The sequence below is a fragment of the Psilocybe cubensis genome, chromosome 13 (assembly GCF_017499595.1).
Source record: "Psilocybe cubensis strain MGC-MH-2018 chromosome 13, whole genome shotgun sequence".
NCBI lineage: Eukaryota > Fungi > Basidiomycota > Agaricomycetes > Agaricales > Agrocybaceae > Psilocybe > Psilocybe cubensis.
The window spans coordinates 1,913,635-1,935,121 of record NC_063011.1 but is presented as its reverse complement, the minus strand read 5'-3'; the positions used below and the strand labels follow the sequence as shown (position 1 = coordinate 1,935,121).

Here is a 21,487-nt window from a genome sequence, read left to right as displayed (position 1 = left end):
TTGAAAGAATCCTACTTGGCTCTTAAAAACAAATCCACTAGAAAACATGAAAAAATTGATTTTGAATGGTACTATTGATTATAATAACTGATATTGAAACGTTTTTCTAACAACAGTTGGGTAACCGACTATGTCAAGTAATTCACAACCAGAGTATGCTCTACGATAGTAAAATATGAGCTGCAAAAAAGTCAAATCGAATGATTTGCTGCCCCAGAGAGGGTCGAACTCTCGATCTCCCGATTGCGCTTCTTAACAGTCGGACGCCTTAACCAACTTGGCCATGGGGCACATGTTCGAGTACCGTCGTTGGCTGAAATGCCGAATCGGGCAAATGCAGTCTCATTTACCGGCTCTTCGATGATGGTATCTCGGAAACTGCAGAAACTGCTTGCCCACTTGTCGCCGGGAAAATTGATAAAAGTAAGGATTAGTTCAATCATATTGGTGTCCACTGTGTTATCTGCTAAGAGGCGGTATATCAAGCGACTCAAAAAACCACACTTTACCGTCAATGGCATTGGCCATTATCTTCACCCCAATCTTCGTCTTCATCTTCATCGTTTTCGTCCCTGTCATTGCAGTCACTGTCTAGCCACCGACTTGCCTGCATCGTGCATGATGAGAATCATCGATTCCCGGTTCCCAGATGAGTCACTATTTTTCTTGAGTGAGGTATGAATCTCATGTATAAATGCATTTTTACAGATTTAGGATATATTTTGCAGTACTACTGCAATTCTCCTCTAAAGACGAGTCGTCTGAGATACCAGATGGCTTCCTAAAGGTGTCTTGATGCTTGATAATGATTCCGACGACTCCAAAGTTTCTGCCAATCCTAGAAATTCCAATGCTGTTAAACCCGAATGCTGAGAGTCCTCTTCCTTCAGAGTTCGTGCCTCAAGCTTCAAAGAGTTAGGATCTCATAAAAATGACCAAGGATGGGAGCGTACCTTTCGTGAGGCTAGCCTTTCAAGTAAAATAAATCTTAGTTCGTTCCAAGGCGGGTACCCATATTGACTGACCACAATCTACTGTAATACTTGGGCGCTTATACATTTTACATTTGCGGTAACTCTTTGGAAGACGGAAATGAGGGATATTGGGAAGTTCAAGAATTATCGTATATTTCCGAGACGAATGTGAAGCCCGACTGGCCATGGTACTCTCTGACTTTTTCTTTTTTCCGACACTTCCATTTTTCCTTGTGAGTGATATGCCAATTTCAAGCTTTAGATAACTTTCTTCCGAGGAAACAAATGCAAGGTTTATCCAAGCGAATTTGGTGATTGAGATACAGACATATGAAAAGCATTGTGCCATACCAGTGTGTAAAGTATTTCACGTGGAAAGCTGGAGGTGTTGACCGCACCTGAGAAGATATCTATCATTTTCAAGTGAGTCGCAACTCGTCAGAAGGACTGGTAGCCAAGAAATTTGATCCACACAATCTCAAGAGAGGCGGTTGACCAGGGTTGGCCCCACAGTTGAGAAGGTATCAACTTTGGCACTGATACGTGGCAAATACAAGGGCCAAGAAACTTGAGCCCCAAAAATTCCAAGTCATTTCAAGCAAGTCATCTTGTCCAAGGAAGGGCCAAGCAAGATGGTATCATTTCGTTCAGACAGTCTTCAAGATAGCATTTGGATCACGAATAGTTGTGCAGCTGGACTCTTCTGTGCTTCGGAGAGTGACGATTCCGAACCGGAACCTTCCAGTGTTGCGAAAAGAGCCCGTATAGCAGTTCATAGCCTTTGCTGGTCATCGGAAAGTAATGCGCCGCCGGGTATTGTCAGAAAAATTAAAGCGTCCGGGTCCGACATGCGTCATAACCTTCGTTAGCGTGGCCGGATAAGAAGGCGATCCTCCATACAGGCTACAGGCTACAGGCTATGTGACATAGGGCCGAGACTTCCTCCATCCAGAATGCGCAGTTCTGCATTGGTCATCGGCATTTGAAAACCAAAGGGCCGCTCACTTGATGACGCGAAAGATACTTTGTTGCTGAACATATGAAAGAAAAGGTAGCACCGTCATTGAAAATTCGAATTGAAGAATAGGGGCCGGCGATAGTACGATGCACGAAGGAAAGCGAGACAAGATAGGCCATGAGTGAGCCCGACCGAGGTGAGGACTTTTTAGGTGAAAACAACGTGAAAAGAACAGCAGGCTGGGGTCGTGGATGCAGCAAGGAACAACACGCTCTGGCGTGCCTTGCATCGTGAAAGACGACAGCGGTGGTGGTTTGAATGTAAGGAACATGAATGCCGTCAGGGATGGCAGTGTGATCCGGGGTCGAGGTGAAGGTTGGGCGCCGTTGGCGAAACGTGGCGGTGTCTTTGGCGACTGATATAAGCGTTCCTGTGCTTTGTGTTTTTGAACCTTCTTTACACTATACTACATACATCTCCGGGGTGTTGATCACCGTCATGGGCACCTCACAAAGCCGAACGAGTAGTGAAGGTAGCAGCAGCAAAACCATCGACCGCCTTAAACGGTACTCACGCGCCGACCTAAAGTCGCCCCTGAAGGCGGCATTCGGCCGACATAAAGGAGGAGCAGGCGAGAACGGAACGTCGGATGGTGCGACGACGACGAGTGACTATGAGACGCCAATATATGAAGCCAAAGTATGTCTTCATTTTATTATATATGTCGGTGGCTGTGTACTACCAGTCATAGCGACTCGTCTGGTCCAAATCACTATATAACCCTCTTCTTTCTCTTAGCCACAGCAGCATCCCCAACAAACACCTTTGCCCCAGACAGCATCCATGCCTGCTACAGTTCCGTGTCAGGTAACAGTTTTTTGAGCCAGACTCTCAGATCTCGTTCTCATCGTTCTGCTCGCTCGCACCTCGCCAGTACCGCACCGGAAAGACGCTCGGGAGCGGCACCTATGCCATTGTGAAGGAGGCGATTCATGTCGAGACTGGGAAATACTTTGCTTGCAAGGTCATCAACAAAAGGCTTATGGAAGGACGCGAACATATGGTCATTGGTGCTCCTTATCTGATCCCGTCGATGGTCCTCACCTTGTTCTCAGGTTCGCAACGAGATCGCCGTGCTAAAGCGCGTGTCCAGTGGACATCGGAACATCGTCACCCTTCACGACTACTTTGAAGTGCGTTTTTGTGTGTTATAGTCCGTGTTCTCCTCGTTCCAACTACATCTCAAGACTGCCCACAATCTCTACCTCTGTTTCGACTTGTGTACCGGCGGAGAACTATTTGACCGAATTTGCGCCAAGGGAAACTACTACGAAGCGTAAATACTCCATCGAGCGCCCGTCGATTTTTTTCCTCATTATTTTTCAGCGACGCCGCCTCCCTCATTCGCACCATCTTCATCGCTGTTCGCTATATCCATGACTCTGGCATCGTGCATCGAGGTTCGTTCCCGCAACCCACCATCCTGTGATCATCAGCATCATAATTCTTTCTCGATAGATCTCAAGCCGGAAAATTTGCTATTCCGCACGCCTGCTGAAGAGGCCGACATTATGATTGCTGATTTTGGGCTGAGCAGAATAATGGAGGAAGAGAAATTGAATCAATTGACTGAGATATGCGGAACACCAGGGGTGAGTGCATTGTACACGTCTTACGTCGCTTGCAACGTGTCCATCATTCTTCGTCTACGCCGTTGCTGATTCTCCTATTCTCCTGTCAGTACATGGCCCCTGAGATCTTCAAAAAGAGTTAGTGCAGCGCGTAGTGAGTAATCATCTGTCATTCTTACATGTATCCTTCTAGCTGGCCACGGAAAACCCGTCGATGTGTGGGCAATGGGAGTCATTACCTATTTCCTACTTGCGGGATACACGCCATTTGATCGCGACAATCAACAACAAGAGATGGAAGCCATCATCGCCGGAGACTACAAGTTTGAACCGGAAGAGTACTGGCAGAACGTATCTGAAACCGCAAAAGACTTTGTCAGAACGTGTTTGACCGTCGACCCTCTGAAACGACCAACAGCAGCTGAAGCCTTGCAGCACAAGGTTGGTGATCTGTCAAAAGCTTTTGTGGCCGAAACGCATGTTTGATGATGCTTCCCTAGTGGCTTGCTGATGACAAACCTCACTTTGTACCTGATCCTACGCGTGAAGACGGTGGTCCCGCTGATCTCCTGCCTAATGTCAAGAAAGCGTTTAATGCCAAGCAGCTCTGTTCGTCCTCGTCTCATTTTTTATAAAATACGCGTTTAACCTTTTTAATTTAGGGCGCAAAGCTACCTCTACTATCAAAGCTGTGAACAGAATGGCCCTGCTTGCACATGCTGACACCGGTATTGCGCAGATGAGAGAAAACCTTGACAAATACAAGGAAGAGTCGCGAAGAGTATGTGTGCTTTAATAGATATTATAAACTTTATTGCTCAACTGTGTTCCCTTTAGGAAAACCTTGAGGTATGCTCATTGACCTTTCCCGCTATTCAAGATCTCACGTCCGCGTTGCAGACGGTGGATATCACCTATCAGGCAGGAACTGTGCATAAAGATTCTTCCACCAAGGATAGCGAGGATCTCTCAAATAAGATGGCCAGGTCCAGCTTAGATGAATCTGCGAAGTGAATGATCTTTCTCATAGTAATCAACTTGAATGAGTGGAGGAAGGGTCGTCATATAATAGCATTTTGATGTTGTTCTGCTTTGTGGTTCCTCGCCTTGGTATAACCAGGACTTCATGAACATTCAATAGTCGCTACAAGTATATTTGATACCAAAGTAAATCGTCTTACCCCATGTACAGAATATATTTTTGTTTCGTGTCGCAACTTACTATCAATCGCGCTTATAAGTTGCCGGGCCGGTGTGGGGTAATGCGTTCAGGTGTGAACAAGATCCGAGTGTCCTCTTGTTCATCTACCATCATACCAACACAGTCTATACCAGTCTCATCATTGGACTCTACGTACAATTATCGAGGATTGGGTCCATAATCAAGGTTTCACCAGCGCCTCGAATGATCTCATCACGTATACACAACCTGACGCCAGGTATTTGGCGCCCTTGTAACCAATTCAAAGTTATTGCCGGAAGACGGCGGTATGGGTCAATACCAGGCTCTCCTCCTAAAAGAAACGAGGTCAATATCGTGGAAGTTGGCCCCAGAGATGGGTTGCAGAACGAGAAGGGCGCTATCATACCTGTTGACGTCAAGATAGACTTGATCAACAGACTGGCTCGCGCTGGGGTTACGAATGTCGAAGCTGGCAGCTTCGTCAGTCCGAAATGGGTGCCGCAGGTGCGTCGTCTCTCTCTCTTTCTCTAGAATGTTCTCTGTTCGTCCGTATATCTGAGATGCAGGCCCATTGGGCAAATTTGATAGATGGCAGGAACGCCGGATGTGCTCAAGGGGATCGATAGGCTCCCGAATGTGCATTATGCCGTCCTTGTCCCGAATCAGAAGGGGCTGGAAGATCTTTTGGCGTTGTTGGAGCAGAATCCGGCGTCTCCTCCGTTGACGGATGAGGTCTCGGTCTTTACGGGCGCGACGGACGCGTTTTCGAAGGCGAATACGAATTGTACTGTTGCGGAATCGCTGGAACGGTTGAGGGTCGTGACGAGGACGGCGCTTGATCGCGGCTTGAGGGTGAGGGGGTATGTGAGTGTGGTGATTGTGTGCCCGTTCTCGGGAAGGGTGGATTATAGGCGGGTTAGGGAGGTCGCGAAGGAGTTGATTGATATGGGGTGTTATGAGGTTAGCCTTGGGGATACAGTGGGTCAGGGAAGGCCGCATGATATCGCGGAGATGCTGGAAGAGGTTAAGAAGGACATTCCGGTGTCCAAGTTGGCAGTGAGTGCTGCTCTTTTTTTGGCTTTACGTTCTGGTCCTGATTTATTGATTGTGTAAATTAGGGGCATGTGAGTGGATACATCTCTTTTTATATATCCTTTCTGGTACTGATTAGTTTTGACCTTGTAGTTCCATGATACATATGGTACTGCTGTAGCCAACATCTTTGCGGCTCTTGAACACGGCGTCCGTACGTTCGACTCCTCCGTGGGTGGACTTGGAGGATGTCCCTACTCCCCCGGTGCTACAGGAAATGTTGCGACCGAGGACGTGCTTTACGCGCTTCAGGAGTCAAAGTACCATGTTGTTGGCTCATCATACGGTGGTGGGACCATTGATCTGGAGAAGATATCGGATATTGGATGGTGGATCAGCGAAAGATTGGGTCGCGAAAATATCAGTCGGGTCAGCAGGGCTATCCGAGCACGGAGAAAGAGAGAGGAAGAGAAACGTTTGAAGAGTAAATTGTAAGTTGATTTGACAGCAAGAGCGGCTTGTCATTCTGTGAATGTATCTATGGCTGGATATTATGACCCAGTTTAAACAGCTGCCCTATAAAAGGATGATTCTCGATTGCGATTGCATAAGTAAGACGGGAAACCTCCTGGACGTGTCTCGCCTGGTACTGAATGTACTCAATGGTAGATCCGCTGCAGTTTCTCTTTGACAGAACCTTTGTTTTCTGGGATATAAAGCGATATTGGAATGTTTTCTTCAATTTGCTCACTGGAAAGTGCATGAAATCGAGACGAAGTTCTGCTCGGAGTTGAGCGAGATGTCGTGGCTGTGTATCACGTGATTATAAGGGTATATAAAGTCTAACGAGAAAAAAGCAGGTCAACAAAAAACCCTCACAGCGCTACGTCGATAATGTCGTAGTAACTCTCTTTCTCGATGATAGGAACAGGGTATCAGCTATGATGGGAAGAGGAAACGTTATATAGGACCCACTTAAGCCGGAGCACCTTCCAGCCTCAGCATCCCTGCACACCCGCAGCGGAGTGGAAGAAGCTTGACTATGCGGTCCATACAATCCAATCTGTCGTAGTCTACATATGCAATTCAATTCGTTTTCTTTGTTTCTGACATACGGAGGTGTTGAACATGTTCTGTGTGACACATCTGTGATGCACGCGTTTGTGTGACAAAAAAAAGTTTAGCTGCTCTTCCTCGTACAACGATGGCGTCCGTTCAGGTTTTGTCGATTGCTACTCCTCCCGTCTCTGCTGCCTATAAGGCCCCCAGTGTCCCATCTACTTCTCGTATCTCTGGTGCGCTTTTTACAGACTGTTCAAAAAATTCATGCTCATAGTATTATAGCTCCCCATCCATCTGGCCATCGTACCCTGCTCCCTGTTGGACCTGCTTATATTAACCATTTGCGCCTTTCTCTCCACCATTCACACTCGTTCTCCTCGCTCGACAAGCACCTTGAAGCAGAACGCGAACGTCTCGCCGCCCTCCATGGAGAAGACAACGCTGGAGAAGATGATCTCGGTGTAGGCGACGAAGAGGAATCTGAAGAACTCCTGGCTCTTGATCCCAAGGAGTGGAAGGTATGTTATATCGTTTAATCAGAATCTCGTTTTTATACTGATCGCTATCTGCCTACAGAAACAAGATCACTATGCTGTCCTTGGTCTTTCTCATCTTCGCTACAAAGCTACCGCTGACCAGATCAAAATTGCTCGTACGTCTAGTCCTTTATCGGTGCTTGATCTTTTGCTTACATTACATGGGCCAATGATCAGACCGCAAAAAAGTGTTGAAGCACCACCCCGACAAAAAGGCTGCCACCACCACCAATGTCTCCAGCTCGCTATACCTCGCCGGCGTGAACCAAAATACCAACGACGATGCCTTCTTCAAGTGCATCCAAAAGGCTCACGAGGTCCTCACAAACCCCGAAAAGCGCCGCCAATTCGACTCTGTCGACCCCGTATTCTTGGAGCTCGAGGAGGAGATGCCTACCCTCGCCGAGTTCAAGGTGCGCCTGTTTTGTTGGTTTCTTGTGGTTTCCTCATGTATTAAGCATATCATTTTTAGAGCAAAAATCTTGATTTCTTCAAGACTTTTGGACCTGTCTTTGATTTGTACTCCCGCTTCTCCAAGGCTCAGCCTGTTCCTGGGCTTGGCCACATCGACTCCTCCAAGGATGAAGTAGAGGGCTTCTACGACTTCTGGTACAACTTTGACAGCTGGAGAAGCTTCGAGTGGCTTGATAAGGAAGTCAACGAGGGCAGCGACAGGTGCGGATATTTTATTGTATCTGATAATGTCCTAGCTTTGCTGATTGAATGTGATATAGCCGTGACGACAAGCGCTACACTGAGAAGAAGAACAAGTCGGAGCGCGCCCGCAGAAAGAAGGAGGATACCGCCAAGCTTAGAGGATTGGTCGACATGGCTCTCGGGTATGGTTTTTTGGAATTATTTGTGTTGTGGAATCTTTTGGGCTTACTTGTTTTTCGGTGCAGCCTTGACCCTCGCATTAAGCGTATCAAGCAGCAGGAGAAGGAGGCTCGCGAGGCGAAGAAGAAAGCTGGTAACCCTGCGGCCGCCGCCAAGAAAACCAAACAGCAAGAGGAAGAGGAGAAGAAGAAGGCCGAGCAGGCTGCAAAGGAGAAGGAGGAGGCTGAGAAGGTGTGATTTTATTTTACTTTCTTTGTCGAGTCCCGACGTCGTTCTGATTGATCCGCGTTTTTTGTTTTTGTTTTTGTCCTTTTCCACCACCGTTATTAGCTTGCCCGTGCTGAGGCGAAGAAGCAGAAGGCTGCTGCTGCTAATGCGGCCAAGAAGGCGAGAAGACAGCAGAGAGCCGCTGAAGAAGGAGGAGCTGCGTAGATTTATTTTTCCCCTACTGTTCCCTACCCTGAATACACACTGGGAGCAAAGTCCGGGACGGTAAAATTTTAACCATGCCCGACACGGTTTGGCCACGGTTGACATAAGTATGGTTGATACTAAGCCACTGTAGGAATAAAAAACAACATTTATTAATGGACCATTTTTCTTAGCATATGGTGTTGCAGCGCAGCAGAAATACCAAAATATTTGCGGCAAATTATGCCCATAGTTATCTGTCAAAGTTCCCCTAAATCATGATGTAATGAACAAAGCAGAAATTGGGTTGACAACATTTGGATAAGAGCAAGCCTAGAAGCGCCCCATATTTAGTGGTTCCGGCATGCACTATATTCTGGGGCAGGGCCGCAAGCCCTATTTTTTGGTGCTTCAGCATGCACCATATTTGCAAGTACTGTATTTTGGCACTTTGGAGCGTACCATATTTGGGGTATGGTGGCATGCCCAATATTTCATGCTTCAGCATGCACCATGTTTCCAAGCACCATATTTTGGTGCTTTGGCATGCACAGTATTACTGCATATTTTGGTGTTTAGCACACACCATATTTAAAATATGGCAAGCATCATATTTCAATACTTTGACAAGCACCATATTTCAGTGCTTAGGCTAGCAGCTCTTATAAATGTTTTATAAACCATTCTAATATGATGAATTTTAGTACAGCAGATTTTGAAGCATATCAGATGGTAGAGCAAGCAAAGAATTTATTGCAAATATGTAGTAGAAGAGTATAAATGCAGGCCAGATACATTAAAAAGGTCTAAAGTAAAGCAAAAGAGGACATGTTAGGAGAATAACCCAATAGCCTCACAGAATATCCTGTTCAATAAAAACAACTAATAAGAAAGACTGCCACCAATGTCAGTGCATACGGTAGAGGCAGCATATTCAGCCCTTTCTTCCTTCTTCAAGTGGTATGCTTCTGACAGACAGACCTATGCAAGTACATACAAGGCTGAACTAAATGTTAGTAAATATTACTAACCATTACATTAGCAAAAGTGACCAGACCCCCAAATGCCTTTGGTGCCTTTAACAATAGGTCAATGTTTCATGTGACATGATTATTTTGCACAAAACATTTGAATAAAATTTGGAGGTGCTGCAAACATTTTGAGGACATTTTAACACTCTACAAACATTTGGAAACCTTAACATTTACTGCCAATAATTCCAAATACTTAAAGTAATTTTTTAATTATTTCTTCACCATAAAACATGAAAGAAAACATTGAACAACAATAGAAACAAAGCACAAAACCTTGAATTTAAATTTACGTGCATTGAAACAATTACATGGATTGAAATGCATGCTAAATAATTACGGAGATTAAAATTGAGGCAAAATGATTTTGCAAGGAGAAATTTTACTGACCATAGTGTTGTTATATGACGTCAAGTCAAGTCAATTTCAGCAAAACCATGTGAATCCATGTACAAAGTAAATCAGAGATTGAACCTTACTTTTTTGTATAATAACTTAAAACATATCAATGACATGGTCCCCAGTCCCTTCCTTTCCACACTTTTATTATGCCACACTTTTGGTGTTAACCAGGCTTACACACAGAACAGAACTGCAACTAGAAGGTAAAGCAATATTGCTCCTTGTCTCATTGGACAACTCCAACTGACCAGTTCATTATATCTTTTTTGTAGCTTGTCTTTGTTTTAGTACGACTATTCAGCCATTCTTTTGACTTAAATATGGGTGTATACGCATATTGCATTTGATGTGCATATATTTTACATTTGCTTACTGTGACTCAATCAATCTAAATCTTCAATCAAATTATGTGAGTCACGGTAATCTGAGACCAAATGGATTACTGTGTCCGCGCGTCTGCCGGACATCCGCTGGATAGACTCACGTGACTACCTCGTCACATCACGTCTCAATGTACATTGTGCGTTCTCTTGCGCGCTTTGTATATGTACTCAACAACCCTAATTCCTAATTCCTAATCCCTAATTCCTAACCCTAATCCCTAATCTCTACACCCAATCCTAAACTAACTAACTAATTAATCCAACCTCAAGAAATAAAACAAACTGTTCAAATATGGCAAGCACTAGAGTGGTGAGATTGAAACTAAAAATTCCACTACTGCAGTGGTATAAGTTATGTAGACTATTCCACCACTTCAGTGGTCAAAATTATGTATACTATTCTAGCACTTAAGTGATATAAGATACATTCAAAATCTTACCACTCTAGTAGTGTAGGAATTATAAAAGTAGTAATAATTACTATTCTTAGCATTGTATTTATTCTATATGACACACAATTATTACCACTGCAGTGGTGGAATTACAACATGTCAATTTCAGCACTGAAGTGATAAACTCTAACATATTCATTTTACCACTTCAGTACTGATATTAACTTGCTACATTCCACCACTGAATTGATCATACTTACATGCTGTACTTGATCACTGGAGTGATCAAACTTATATGTCGGATTTGACTACTTCAGTGGTGAAAACTAACATGTCAATTTCACCACCGCGGTGGTCACGTGGGTCATGTGCTGTCCGCCGGACGGAGTGTCTGGCGGATATTTTGATTATAATAATCCATTCTATCTGGGTAATCTTGTCACAATGATAAGATTGTAATGTTTTACGTAGTAAAATTACACACACACAATTTGTATATGGCAAAGTTACTAAAGTATTGGTATCACAATTCTAATAACGTATACAGGTTTTTAAGGGTTTGATTTGTATAGTAATTTAAGTTGTTTGAGGGATTTGGTTAGGGTTTTAAGATATATTGGATTTTAATAGACTAATTCTAAATCTCAAGTATAAGTGCTCTAGTCTCCTTTTGAACTGGCTGACTTATCACTTTGCTTGACTACTGAACTTTTAACTCTTACTTAGCTCTGGGACTTTAATATTATATCTCAAAACTTTACACTAATTTGTTCAAAGAATCGCAGGTATAATGCTTCCTCTCAGCTCCCTCCTTGAGCTGTATTTATAGGATTTTACCCTGAAATACTCGACATACTGATTGTACTTGGATATTGGTTTAACTGGCACTATTGGAAATGACTCTGCTGGGCACTTATCCATTACTGAGCTTGGCCTGCCTGCTCGTCCATTCTGTATACCGTGACCAGGATCCTGCATTCTTGTTTATCAGTCTGGTGCCTTGTCTTTCAGGGGCTGAGTTTGTTATTATCATGCACTTTTGCACACATTAACTGACTAATCAAGCAGTAAATTCTATTTTTATAACTGAGGCTGCCTTTTTTGCACTATTACGTATATGCTTTGTTACCAACTATCCAGACTAGCCTTTCTCTCAGTTTGTTGTTCATGATACTCTGTGAGATTTCCCTTGTTTTCTGCCTTGTTAAGCTTGTGTTGTTTACTTTGGTAAGCCTTATCTCAGTTATTTCATATTTCTCTCTGCTTGTTTTGCTTTTACAGTCATATCCACGTTTCTACAGCTATCATGTGTGCACACACATTATTTCCCCCAAACTAAAGCACCTGACTGTTCTTAGTCAGCCTCCTATCCTTGTCACTTAGTGGATTTGGCTATCAAAGCACAAATATATTTGCACTGATTCCTGCTAAGTCTGCACATTGCCAGTCCATATAAATAACTGTTATTTTTGGCTGGACTAACAGCATCGCCCTCTGATAGCTTCTTGCCTTCTAACTTCTTTTGCATCATGTCAACTGTCAATACTGCCGACCCTCTTATTCCCATCACCGACAGTGTTTGGGCAATGATTTTCATCCCTTTAACTATCGTCAATACATCCGCTGTGCAAGACAAAGACCAGGCGCCTATTATCTTTGGTATTCTCAACCGCGCTGTTTAAGTTATGGTACGTTTTCTTCTTGTTTCTACTTCATTGTTTTTACTCATAGCTAATTATATCTCTTTGTCACATCTTTATTCAGGAGCCAAACTAGCGCGCTGACACCATCGGTCCGCGCCAGGACTGCTGCAATGCCGTTTTCAAGATTCACGGCATCTACCTGTCAGGGCAACACTATGTATCAAGGACAGCAGACTTTTTAGAAACAAACTTCAATATTTGGTCAAGTGGAAGAACTATCCTAATGAAGAATGCACTTGGGAGCCTGCAGAGCACTTGAAAAATGTTTCTAAGGCTATCAAGGACTTCCATGCCAAACACCCTTCAGCACCTAGAAGGATTTCTGCTGTGACCTTTGATAGACTTTCTTTCATTCCTATTATTAACTTTACTGAACCTTCTCCTCTTCTTAAACCCTCTAAACTAACCCATCCATATGCACATTGTGGAAAATGTGCCTTAGAGAGGGCGTGATGTCAGGATTTCTCCAGTTTCCCCTCTTTATCTTCACAGAATTACATCGGCAAAAGTGACAAGATCCCCAAATGCCTTTTGTGCCTTTTTAAGCAGGTCAATGTTTTGCGTGACAGGTTAAATCACACAAAAACATTTCACTAAAATTTGGAGGTGCACAAAACATTTGGAGAGCATTTGAATGCTCCACAAACATTTATACACCTCAAAGTTCAGTACAAAATATTCCATGTACTTACATTTATTTCTTAATAATTTGTTTGCCATAAAACTTGCAGGGAACAATTGATTAAAAATAAAAACAAAGAATAAAACATTGAGTTTAACTTTTTGTTGACACTGATGATTAAAGGGCTTCAAATATGTTCAAAATGATTTAGGTATGGAAAATTTAACTGACCACATGTAATACCTATGACGTGGGCAGGTTGTTTCCAATACGACACCATTGTCATAAGAATTACATGTACGTGAGAAATTTGACTTCAAGAAATACAAATTAGAGAGGCCGTCTCCTCTGACAAATTAAATTGGAGACTAAATATCCGTTTTGAGCATAATAATCTGAGACACGCCCAAGTCGCTTTCTTTCTACCCTTTCATTTCCACCACTCTGATGACGGCGCTCTCTAGTTTCACTTAATACTTCCATGCCTCTTTTTTGGCCCTTCAAGACTGGTATAGAGCTGAAAAGGTGAGAGACATGCTCTCTTTTTCATCATACCATCCTGACTGACTATTTTATACCTTTTTATGGCTTTTTCTTCATCTGCCTTGATTACTTCTTTCTCTAGAGTGTATCTGATAACCAGACACCCATTCTGGTCAACTTATTGGTACGTATATGCGCATATATTTACATTTACTTGACCGTGACTCATCAACCAGTGTAGATCTTGTAGCGCATCAATTCAATCACGTGACTCCGTCATGTTTTCCCAGCGCCCAGATTGTACCACTAATGAACTTGAATCCGCTTTCTTTCAGTCATTTCTGTGTACCCTCTTTTGTTTGAATATCTTTCAATAATATTTTAATTGAATTACTACATCCTATTGTGTGAACACCTGAAGTGGCTGCCAGGAGTAGAAATATGCAAAATATATCATTGTGTCAATATTGGGTGAACCCTAAATGTTCTCAGGGCTCTCAAATGCAATTTAAATGTTATCCAAATGTTTTTGGGTCTCCCAAATTTTACCCAAATGATTTGACTTGTTTTAGTGGGCCACCGCGGAGCGTGGCATGACGAGTCTTTACGATTCAGCGTCACGCTTTGTAATAATATAATATATATATAATATAATATAAATATGTCCAACTTTGACGTGGATATCGGTGCAATGGACGAAGTGATATTCAGACTCCAAGGCATAGTTAGCGACAAGATGCTACCACCAATGGCAAAGCCTGCTTTGTACGTCCACTCCATTGAGGTGAATTAATTACAAATGAGGACTGTTACAGCCGCGACAGAACGGTCAAGCAACAACCATATTTACGTACCGCCATTGCTATCACGGGACTCGGAGACATTGTGTTCAATAAGGTGATGGAAAAGCTAGAAGAAGTTTTCCTCCGTTTTGCAAACAATTTTCCCGCGGACAGCGTCAGCGGCTATGACCCAGTTCTTCACAAAGACACGGGTTTCAATGTTTTCCATGCACATAGCCAATATTTCACGAAGGTATCCGCATATCAAGACAAATCTGACAACATAGATTTTCATCCCCTGGTCGACCCTGATAACGTGTTGGCGTCCATGGTAGGGGACAGTTTCATCCACGCAATCGATAACAAGGTACAGTTTCTTTGTCGGGAGATACTTCCTGACGGAACAGCCAGGTATGTTTAGAAAATACCAACAACACATCACAACCAAACTAATATCATGTTGCAACAGATATTATTCTTATAATCCTGCCTCCATACGAATTGGAGACATTGTCGAGATCAGTGTTGCCTTTGTCGCATTTCCTGCCCAAGGAAACAAGTACAAATTTGTTGTTGCTCTTTGCGGAATACTTGTCTTGGACCAGGAGGCAAGAGAGGTAAGCAATGTTACATTGAACAGTCTCATAGCTATTCATAACTTCCAACAGAAAGCTGATATTCTCAGAATGCGGTCGCGCTATACTCCAGCGAAAAGATAGGTTGCTGTTTTGTGTAGGACAAAGAGGCAGCTGTACAAAGGTCAGATTGACATTGAAGACACGCAACAGAGGATGGCACGTATGCGCTTAAATGAGGACACAGTCCACAATAGCAATACTATGTCCCAAGATTAATACATATGTACATAGAAAGACAAGGATATCATAAATGTGCTGAACGAACAATTAATCCATTTGCGTGAACATTGTAAATAACAAGGAATAATTTGTCAAGTCATTTTCATGACAGGAAATTATCTGAAGGTGTTAGTTGGCACCCCATGGGAGAATCCTGCGTACAGTGTACGCAGAATATTCCCACACTCGGCTGAATATCGGCAAGGAAGTCCGTGGGAGAATTCTGCGTACACTGTACGCAGAATATTCCCACACTCGGCTGAATATCGGGAGAGGTTGACCGTGGGAATATTCTGCGTACACTGTACGCAAGATATTCCCACGCTCATCCGCAAGTCAAACTTACAAATTAAGACAAAAAGAATGAGGACGAGAACACAAGTTTATTTCGAACAAAAATTTGACTAAGGATGGAAGAAATTACAAATATCCATTCCACAAGAGGCTTTGTGGTTGAGGGCGATGCAACCAAAAAATATCTGCCTTTCTGGATAGCAAATACAAAACAGTTGCATGTACACGGTCATCTTTTTGCCTACATTATAGGAATTAAGTTGACAAATACTAAAACTAAAGAGCACACACCTTATACCCCTTTCCCAGGATTTGATAGCTTTTTTGACACGCTTGTGTAATTGGTAAACATCTGCCGCTGTGTAGTGAAAATCTAATGCGATACTGCTGATGCAATGGACACCAAAATGCAAACAATCAAATTCATTGAGCAACAATGCCCACGAATTGGCTTCAACAAAGAAAGTCTGATTTGCTTTGGGTAAAAGAGGCAAAGAATAAACCCAACAATGCCTGTCGCCAACCCGTCTAATCCCAGGAGAGAACAACTCTAGATAAGGATCGTAATCCAGCACAACGAGAACATGACCACGAGATGAACTATACCCAACATTTACGTTGTCCCTGATAGACTGTATCCTGCTTTGGATATGGCGGTCCATTTTCAAAGTTTGCAATGGAATGGAAAGAACAAATTTCAAGCCACGGGAATGATATTTTGCAAGAAATTTTTGCGCGCGCTTGAGATCGGCAGAAGGTTGCAACAGAGAGACTTGATGTCCAAAGGTAGCATTTGGATACAAGCTGTACACCTTCTCAAAGGTAACAAAATTCATGACGCCGGCTGCAGTAGAACAAAATTGAAGTTAACATTGTTTTGACACATGATATTGGGGACATACTGCTATGATACCCCAAAATGCACTCTACCACCGATTGATAAGTCGTAATCAGTTGGACAAAAGAACCTTGGCACCATAGGTTAACGACCACTCCAGTGGTATTGTAATGTCGATGAAGAGGATGTTTATCTGTGCTCGACATACATGTCCATGTCACCCGGAATCCATATATTAGCACGATTGATTACGAAACTTTATGTAAGTAAAGCGAGTTCTTTTATCCCCACAACCCACTGTACAAAAATATGTCCTTGCCAATTGTCCCCATCAGTAAATCATTGATGCCATCAAAATTGCGTGATTAATACCGGTTTTTTACTTAACCGGTATGCTTGACTTAATAATTGGTTACTATCATAGAATTTCTGTTAGTTTTTGTTCCTACCAAGGGGATATGGAAATTAAAATACTAGATATTAGCTAGGTAGATAGGTTAGCTGCCATATGGTAGAAAACAAAATTAGATACCATTACATTATGACTTTTTAATTGCAAGTTAAACATTTTGACGCAGATAATCATCGCTCATAACCAAAAATTTTATAATAATAACCTCATTCAACTGATTTAAGGCCATTAATTAGTCACAATCAATTACATACCAACTGTTTTGCATGCTTTATACACCTCTAACGGCAAGTAGAGGTAAATAGAATGCTTTATTGTTATCAAAAAAAATTTAGCATGAATGACTAGCAGACTGTGGTGGCATAGAATAAAGAATAATAAACATTATGTATCTAGCTATTATCTTTAATGCCACTTCAAATAACTTGTCATATTAAACTTGTTGTGCTGTTCATACTGGCCATGAATTAATAAGCAGACTGTGGGAATAACTTGCATATAGTGTATGCAAGTTATTCTCATGGTTGCCGCACTTTGCATTGAGCAACTTGAACTTCTCTGGTAATTCCTGATATATTACTGAGATGCATTGCATATACTTTAGGTAAAATACAAGTATTTTTGGCAATAATAATTATTTTCAGTCCTAGTTTAGATGATCTTATTATATTTTACTTGCTGTGGTGTTTGTACTGGCCGTGAATTAATAAGCAGGTCGTGGGAATATCCTGCGCACACTGTACGCAGGATATTCCCACGGTCACTACACTCAATTTGCATTGAGCACTGGCCACTTTGGTCAAGAGATGGTCATTTTGAATAATGATTTCCATGCATTGAATGTATTTTGGGGAAGAAATAATGCACTAACACTTGCAAATTATGCTTGAAATATGTTTCCACACAGCCAATTGTGTTCACAGCAACATCAAACTATACCAAAAAGAAATATGCGCACCAAACAAATGTTTTTGCACACAATATTGTTTCACTCTTGATGCACTTTTCAAAAATAAGAAAATTATATTTATGGGAAATATGTCCCCACTTGGGCAGCCATACACATGAGCATTCTTCCATCAGTTTTCCATACGGGATTCTCCCAGCAGATTTGGAATTCTTCAATATTTAGCAGGTATGAAAATTATAATAGACAAGTTCTTCCTTACAATTAGGCCTTATAACCTGTGCAGCTATTTTTTGTGTCTGACACAACTAAGCTTGTAGTAGACCTAAGTCATAGTAATTAATCATAACCTTGCCCAGTATCTGGCTGTGCATTCAGAACATATTAATATATATTAACTATGTTATATAAATCTAGATTAAAAAATATTTTATACAATTGTGAGATGTAAAGTCTTGTCATGCCACGCTTTGCGTTGGACCACTAAAACAAGTAAAATGCAAAACGGTGGAACCTGAAATAACCAGGCCAGTCTTGAACTGGAGAAGACGAAACAGCAAATGTTCATTGGGTTTGAAGATAGGAGCAAATAAATTTTTGGGATGGAAGGCGCGGCGCATATAGCCCGAAACGCGGTCATTTAGCTCCTTGCAAGTCCAAGAGAAACGGTAGAGGGTTTTCAGATCCATCTGATCCATGTACACATTGTCCATGGGAGGCGGAAAGACTCTAAAAAATAAGTAATAACCAAATGAGATAAAACAGTGAACATACTGTTGGAAACGGGGGGATAACGCGGAAGCCATGGGTAAAACAGTGCGGAGAAAAGTGCATTGTCTATACTACGTCAATAAATATATTAACTGTAAGCCGATAGACGCCCGACATAGGGGAAGAACAAATTGGTATGCGTGAGAAACGATCATGAATCAGAAAATCAAATTCAAATAGTACAGAATGCCCAGAACCCAAGAACGCGTAATTATTTCTATTTGAACTCTGATTGATGAAGCTACCAATATCAAGGAACGTGTGTGCCTGCACAGTTCTATTTCCAACCTTTCAGACCCATAGTTCAAAGAGTGCATTTGTTCCATCTCTAAGTATTAGTACAATATATAAGCACGTTGTCTAGACGGTTCCACATGGTTTTAAAAATTAAACAACTACGCAAAAAAGTGAATTGAGTAGGACTATTGTTGTTGGGTATAATTAATTTTATAGAAACGCACATTCACATTGCGATCAAAACAAATCAAAAACAACCTTTAAAGTAACCAATGGTAAAAAGAAGTCGTAGAATGAATTGGAAAGGGGTTGCTTAGGGGGTCCGGTGACCGCTTAAGGAAAATACCGATAGCGGTAACAACATTGATCGCATCAATAATATTTTGATGGGGACAATTGGCGAGGACATTTTTGCTCGCTGGGTTGTGGGGATAAAAGAACTCATCTTTACTTACGTAAAGACTCGTAATTAAATTTAGATCTAGCTAAAACATTGGGTTTATTGAATGATTTAAAGCATTTCAAAATTCCGAGTCTCTAATTAGTCAATCTAAAAGGCCATTTGGGCCTTGGGGCATTTGGTCGCCTCCAAATGCCTTGACAAGGCATTTGGGGACTTGGTCACTTTTGCTGATGTATCTTATCCTTTCATTATCTTATCAATTATCTGATTAGATAGTTTATTTCTTTCATCACAGCCTTCTTGCTCCACTTCTTTCTAGTAAATTCTATATGATTCCTAGTCTTACTCATCCTTTTTCTATATGATGTCACTTTTATTCTTTAACCTTCCTTTATGATGTAATGTAGGGAATATTCTAGAATAGCTGTAGAGTATAAATACTGGACTTGTAGGTAGCTGTAGCTTTAGCTTCAATCTCTTAGGATATCCACTATCATTGGTATGATCTCTTAGAATCATTGAGTTTCTCTCACTCTCTTATTTTCTCCCTGCTCTCTTACTCTTCCTCTGCTCTCTCTCTTTCTTGCTTGATCTTTGTTGGTGGCCTTGTCACACTGATTATAGTGTTGCCCTGACAGAAGATATTCTCCTTGAGTGACAGGAGGTGGTCTAGAAGGAGGCTTTCTTCCTACAATATCTGGGTGATAAGGTAGAAGTTTAACCACATTGAACACTGGATGGATTTTCATGGTAGATGGCAGTTTAAGCTTATAGGCATTAGGGCTAATAACTTTGGTAATTTTGTAAGGCCCATAATCTTTTATCATCCAATTTCTTGGAGGGCCTATCAGTTTTGAGGTCCTTGCCATCCAACCATACCAAATCTCCAACTTTGTACTGAGTTGGAGTACCTCTGTGTCTATTATAGAATTTAGCCATATTATTAGCAGCTTTTCTAAGTGCAGACTCTGCTTCTTTTCTGGCTTCTTCCATATTTTTCACAAAGGTATCCACAGTGTCCATTTTACTATCTCTAAGGGGTTCAGTGCCCATTCTGGGATGTCTGCCATTATTGAGCATGAATGGTGTCTGCCTGGTTGAAGCCTGAACTCTATTGTTATAAGAGAATTCAGGTAGAGCTAACCATTCAACCCAATCATCTTGTCTATGGTTTATAAAGAGTCTAAGATACTGCTCAATTTCTTGGTTAACTCTTTCAGTCTAACCATCAGTTTGGGGATGGTAGGCTGTAGATGAGGCTGTCTGGATACCAAGTATTGAGTTGAGTTCTTTCATAAACCTTGAGACAAACTGTGGACCTCTATCACACAGAATTTTAATGGGTAAGCCATGGTGTTTCCAGACATAATCTCTGTATAGTCTGGCTGTCCCTTCAGAAGTGACTTCATCTGTAGTAGGGATAATGTGGATCATTTTACTAAGTCTATCCACAACCACCATAATGGCATTATACCCTTGACATTCTGGTAACCCCATAATAAAGTCCACAGAAATGCATTGCCAGACATCAGAGAGAATCTCAGTAGGAATTAAAAGGCCAAGAGGTTTGGCTGGGAATGTTTTGGTTCTGTTGCATCTATCACAACCTCTGGTATAGGCTGCAATAAAATGTGACATTCCTGGCCACCAATAATTCCTAGAGACTAGCTCAATTGTCTTCCATTTCCCTGGATGTTCAGCAATGAAGGCATCATGGTGCAGTTCCACAATTTTTCTTCTAAGATCTTTGTCCTTGGGAACATACACCTTCCCCCTGTAGAGAATAAGACCTTGTTCTTCTGACCATTCCTGTCCTTCAATCTTCTTGGTAGAAGATTTCTTGAGCTCCTGAACTGCCTTGACCACCTTTTCATCCATCTCCTTAGCTTCTCTAATCTTCTTAAGAAGATCATTTTCTGCACCAGTAATGGTAGCATGACCCTGCTTGAGAGCCTGGATTTTAAAGTAGGAAGGTTTAAGGAGAACTACATTTTGGTTATCATTCTCCCCCTTTTTATGATCTGGTCTCCTAGACAAAGCATCTGGCTTGAGAGATCTTTTACCAGGCCTATGATGAAGAGTAAAATCAAATCTGGACAGAAAGAGTGACCATCTGGCTTGCCTTCTGCTGAGCTTTTGGGCAACCATAAAGTACTCTAAGTTTTTGTGGTCTGTCCAAATCTCAAAGGAATGTTGGGTTCCTTCAAGATAATGTCTTTATTCATCTAGTGCTCTGATAATAGCCAGCATCTCTTTGTCATGGATCTCATAATTCCTTTCTACTTCAGATAGACTCTTAGACATAAAGGCTACAGGATGCCATTTCCCATCTGATCCTTCCTGAGA

At 42.0% G+C, this 21,487-nt stretch overlaps 4 protein-coding genes and 1 non-coding gene across 5 annotated transcripts; 3 read left to right on the top strand and 2 right to left on the bottom strand.

Moving 5' to 3' along the window:
- Positions 1–208: 208 nt before the first annotated feature.
- JR316_0013311 lies at positions 209–291 on the bottom strand. The gene has a single exon. It is a non-coding gene; the product is annotated as a tRNA-Asn (tRNA).
- A 2,139-nt stretch (positions 292–2,430) lies between these two features.
- On the top strand, positions 2,431–6,273 carry JR316_0013310 (Calcium/calmodulin-dependent protein kinase cmkB; the record flags this gene model as incomplete). Its single annotated transcript, XM_047898921.1, has 17 exons — positions 2,431–2,631; positions 2,731–2,799; positions 2,828–2,995; positions 3,048–3,125; positions 3,180–3,268; positions 3,319–3,392; positions 3,451–3,584; positions 3,674–3,701; positions 3,757–4,004; positions 4,064–4,172; positions 4,226–4,344; positions 4,401–4,412; positions 4,464–4,549; positions 4,756–4,815; positions 5,046–5,250; positions 5,335–5,802; positions 5,932–6,273. The coding sequence occupies 17 exons, from the start codon at positions 2,431–2,433 to the stop codon at positions 6,271–6,273; spliced, it is 2,490 nt and encodes an 829-aa protein (XP_047742469.1).
- A 709-nt stretch (positions 6,274–6,982) lies between these two features.
- On the top strand, positions 6,983–8,645 carry JR316_0013309 (Zuotin; the record flags this gene model as incomplete). Its single annotated transcript, XM_047898920.1, has 8 exons — positions 6,983–7,073; positions 7,123–7,358; positions 7,417–7,492; positions 7,554–7,789; positions 7,849–8,051; positions 8,111–8,215; positions 8,279–8,444; positions 8,544–8,645. The coding sequence occupies 8 exons, from the start codon at positions 6,983–6,985 to the stop codon at positions 8,643–8,645; spliced, it is 1,215 nt and encodes a 404-aa protein (XP_047742468.1).
- Positions 8,646–14,301: 5,656 nt separating this feature from the next.
- On the top strand, positions 14,302–15,141 carry JR316_0013308 (uncharacterized protein; the record flags this gene model as incomplete). The annotated part of the gene is made up of 4 exons (XM_047898919.1): positions 14,302–14,405; positions 14,456–14,833; positions 14,892–15,039; positions 15,091–15,141. 4 exons carry the CDS (start codon positions 14,302–14,304, stop codon positions 15,139–15,141), a joined length of 681 nt encoding a protein of 226 aa, XP_047742467.1.
- Positions 15,142–18,128: 2,987 nt separating this feature from the next.
- Positions 18,129–18,536, bottom strand: JR316_0013307 (uncharacterized protein; the record flags this gene model as incomplete). Its single annotated transcript, XM_047898918.1, has 3 exons — positions 18,129–18,143; positions 18,255–18,459; positions 18,505–18,536. The coding sequence occupies 3 exons, from the start codon at positions 18,534–18,536 to the stop codon at positions 18,129–18,131; spliced, it is 252 nt and encodes an 83-aa protein (XP_047742466.1).
- Between the last annotated feature and the right edge of the window lie 2,951 nt (positions 18,537–21,487).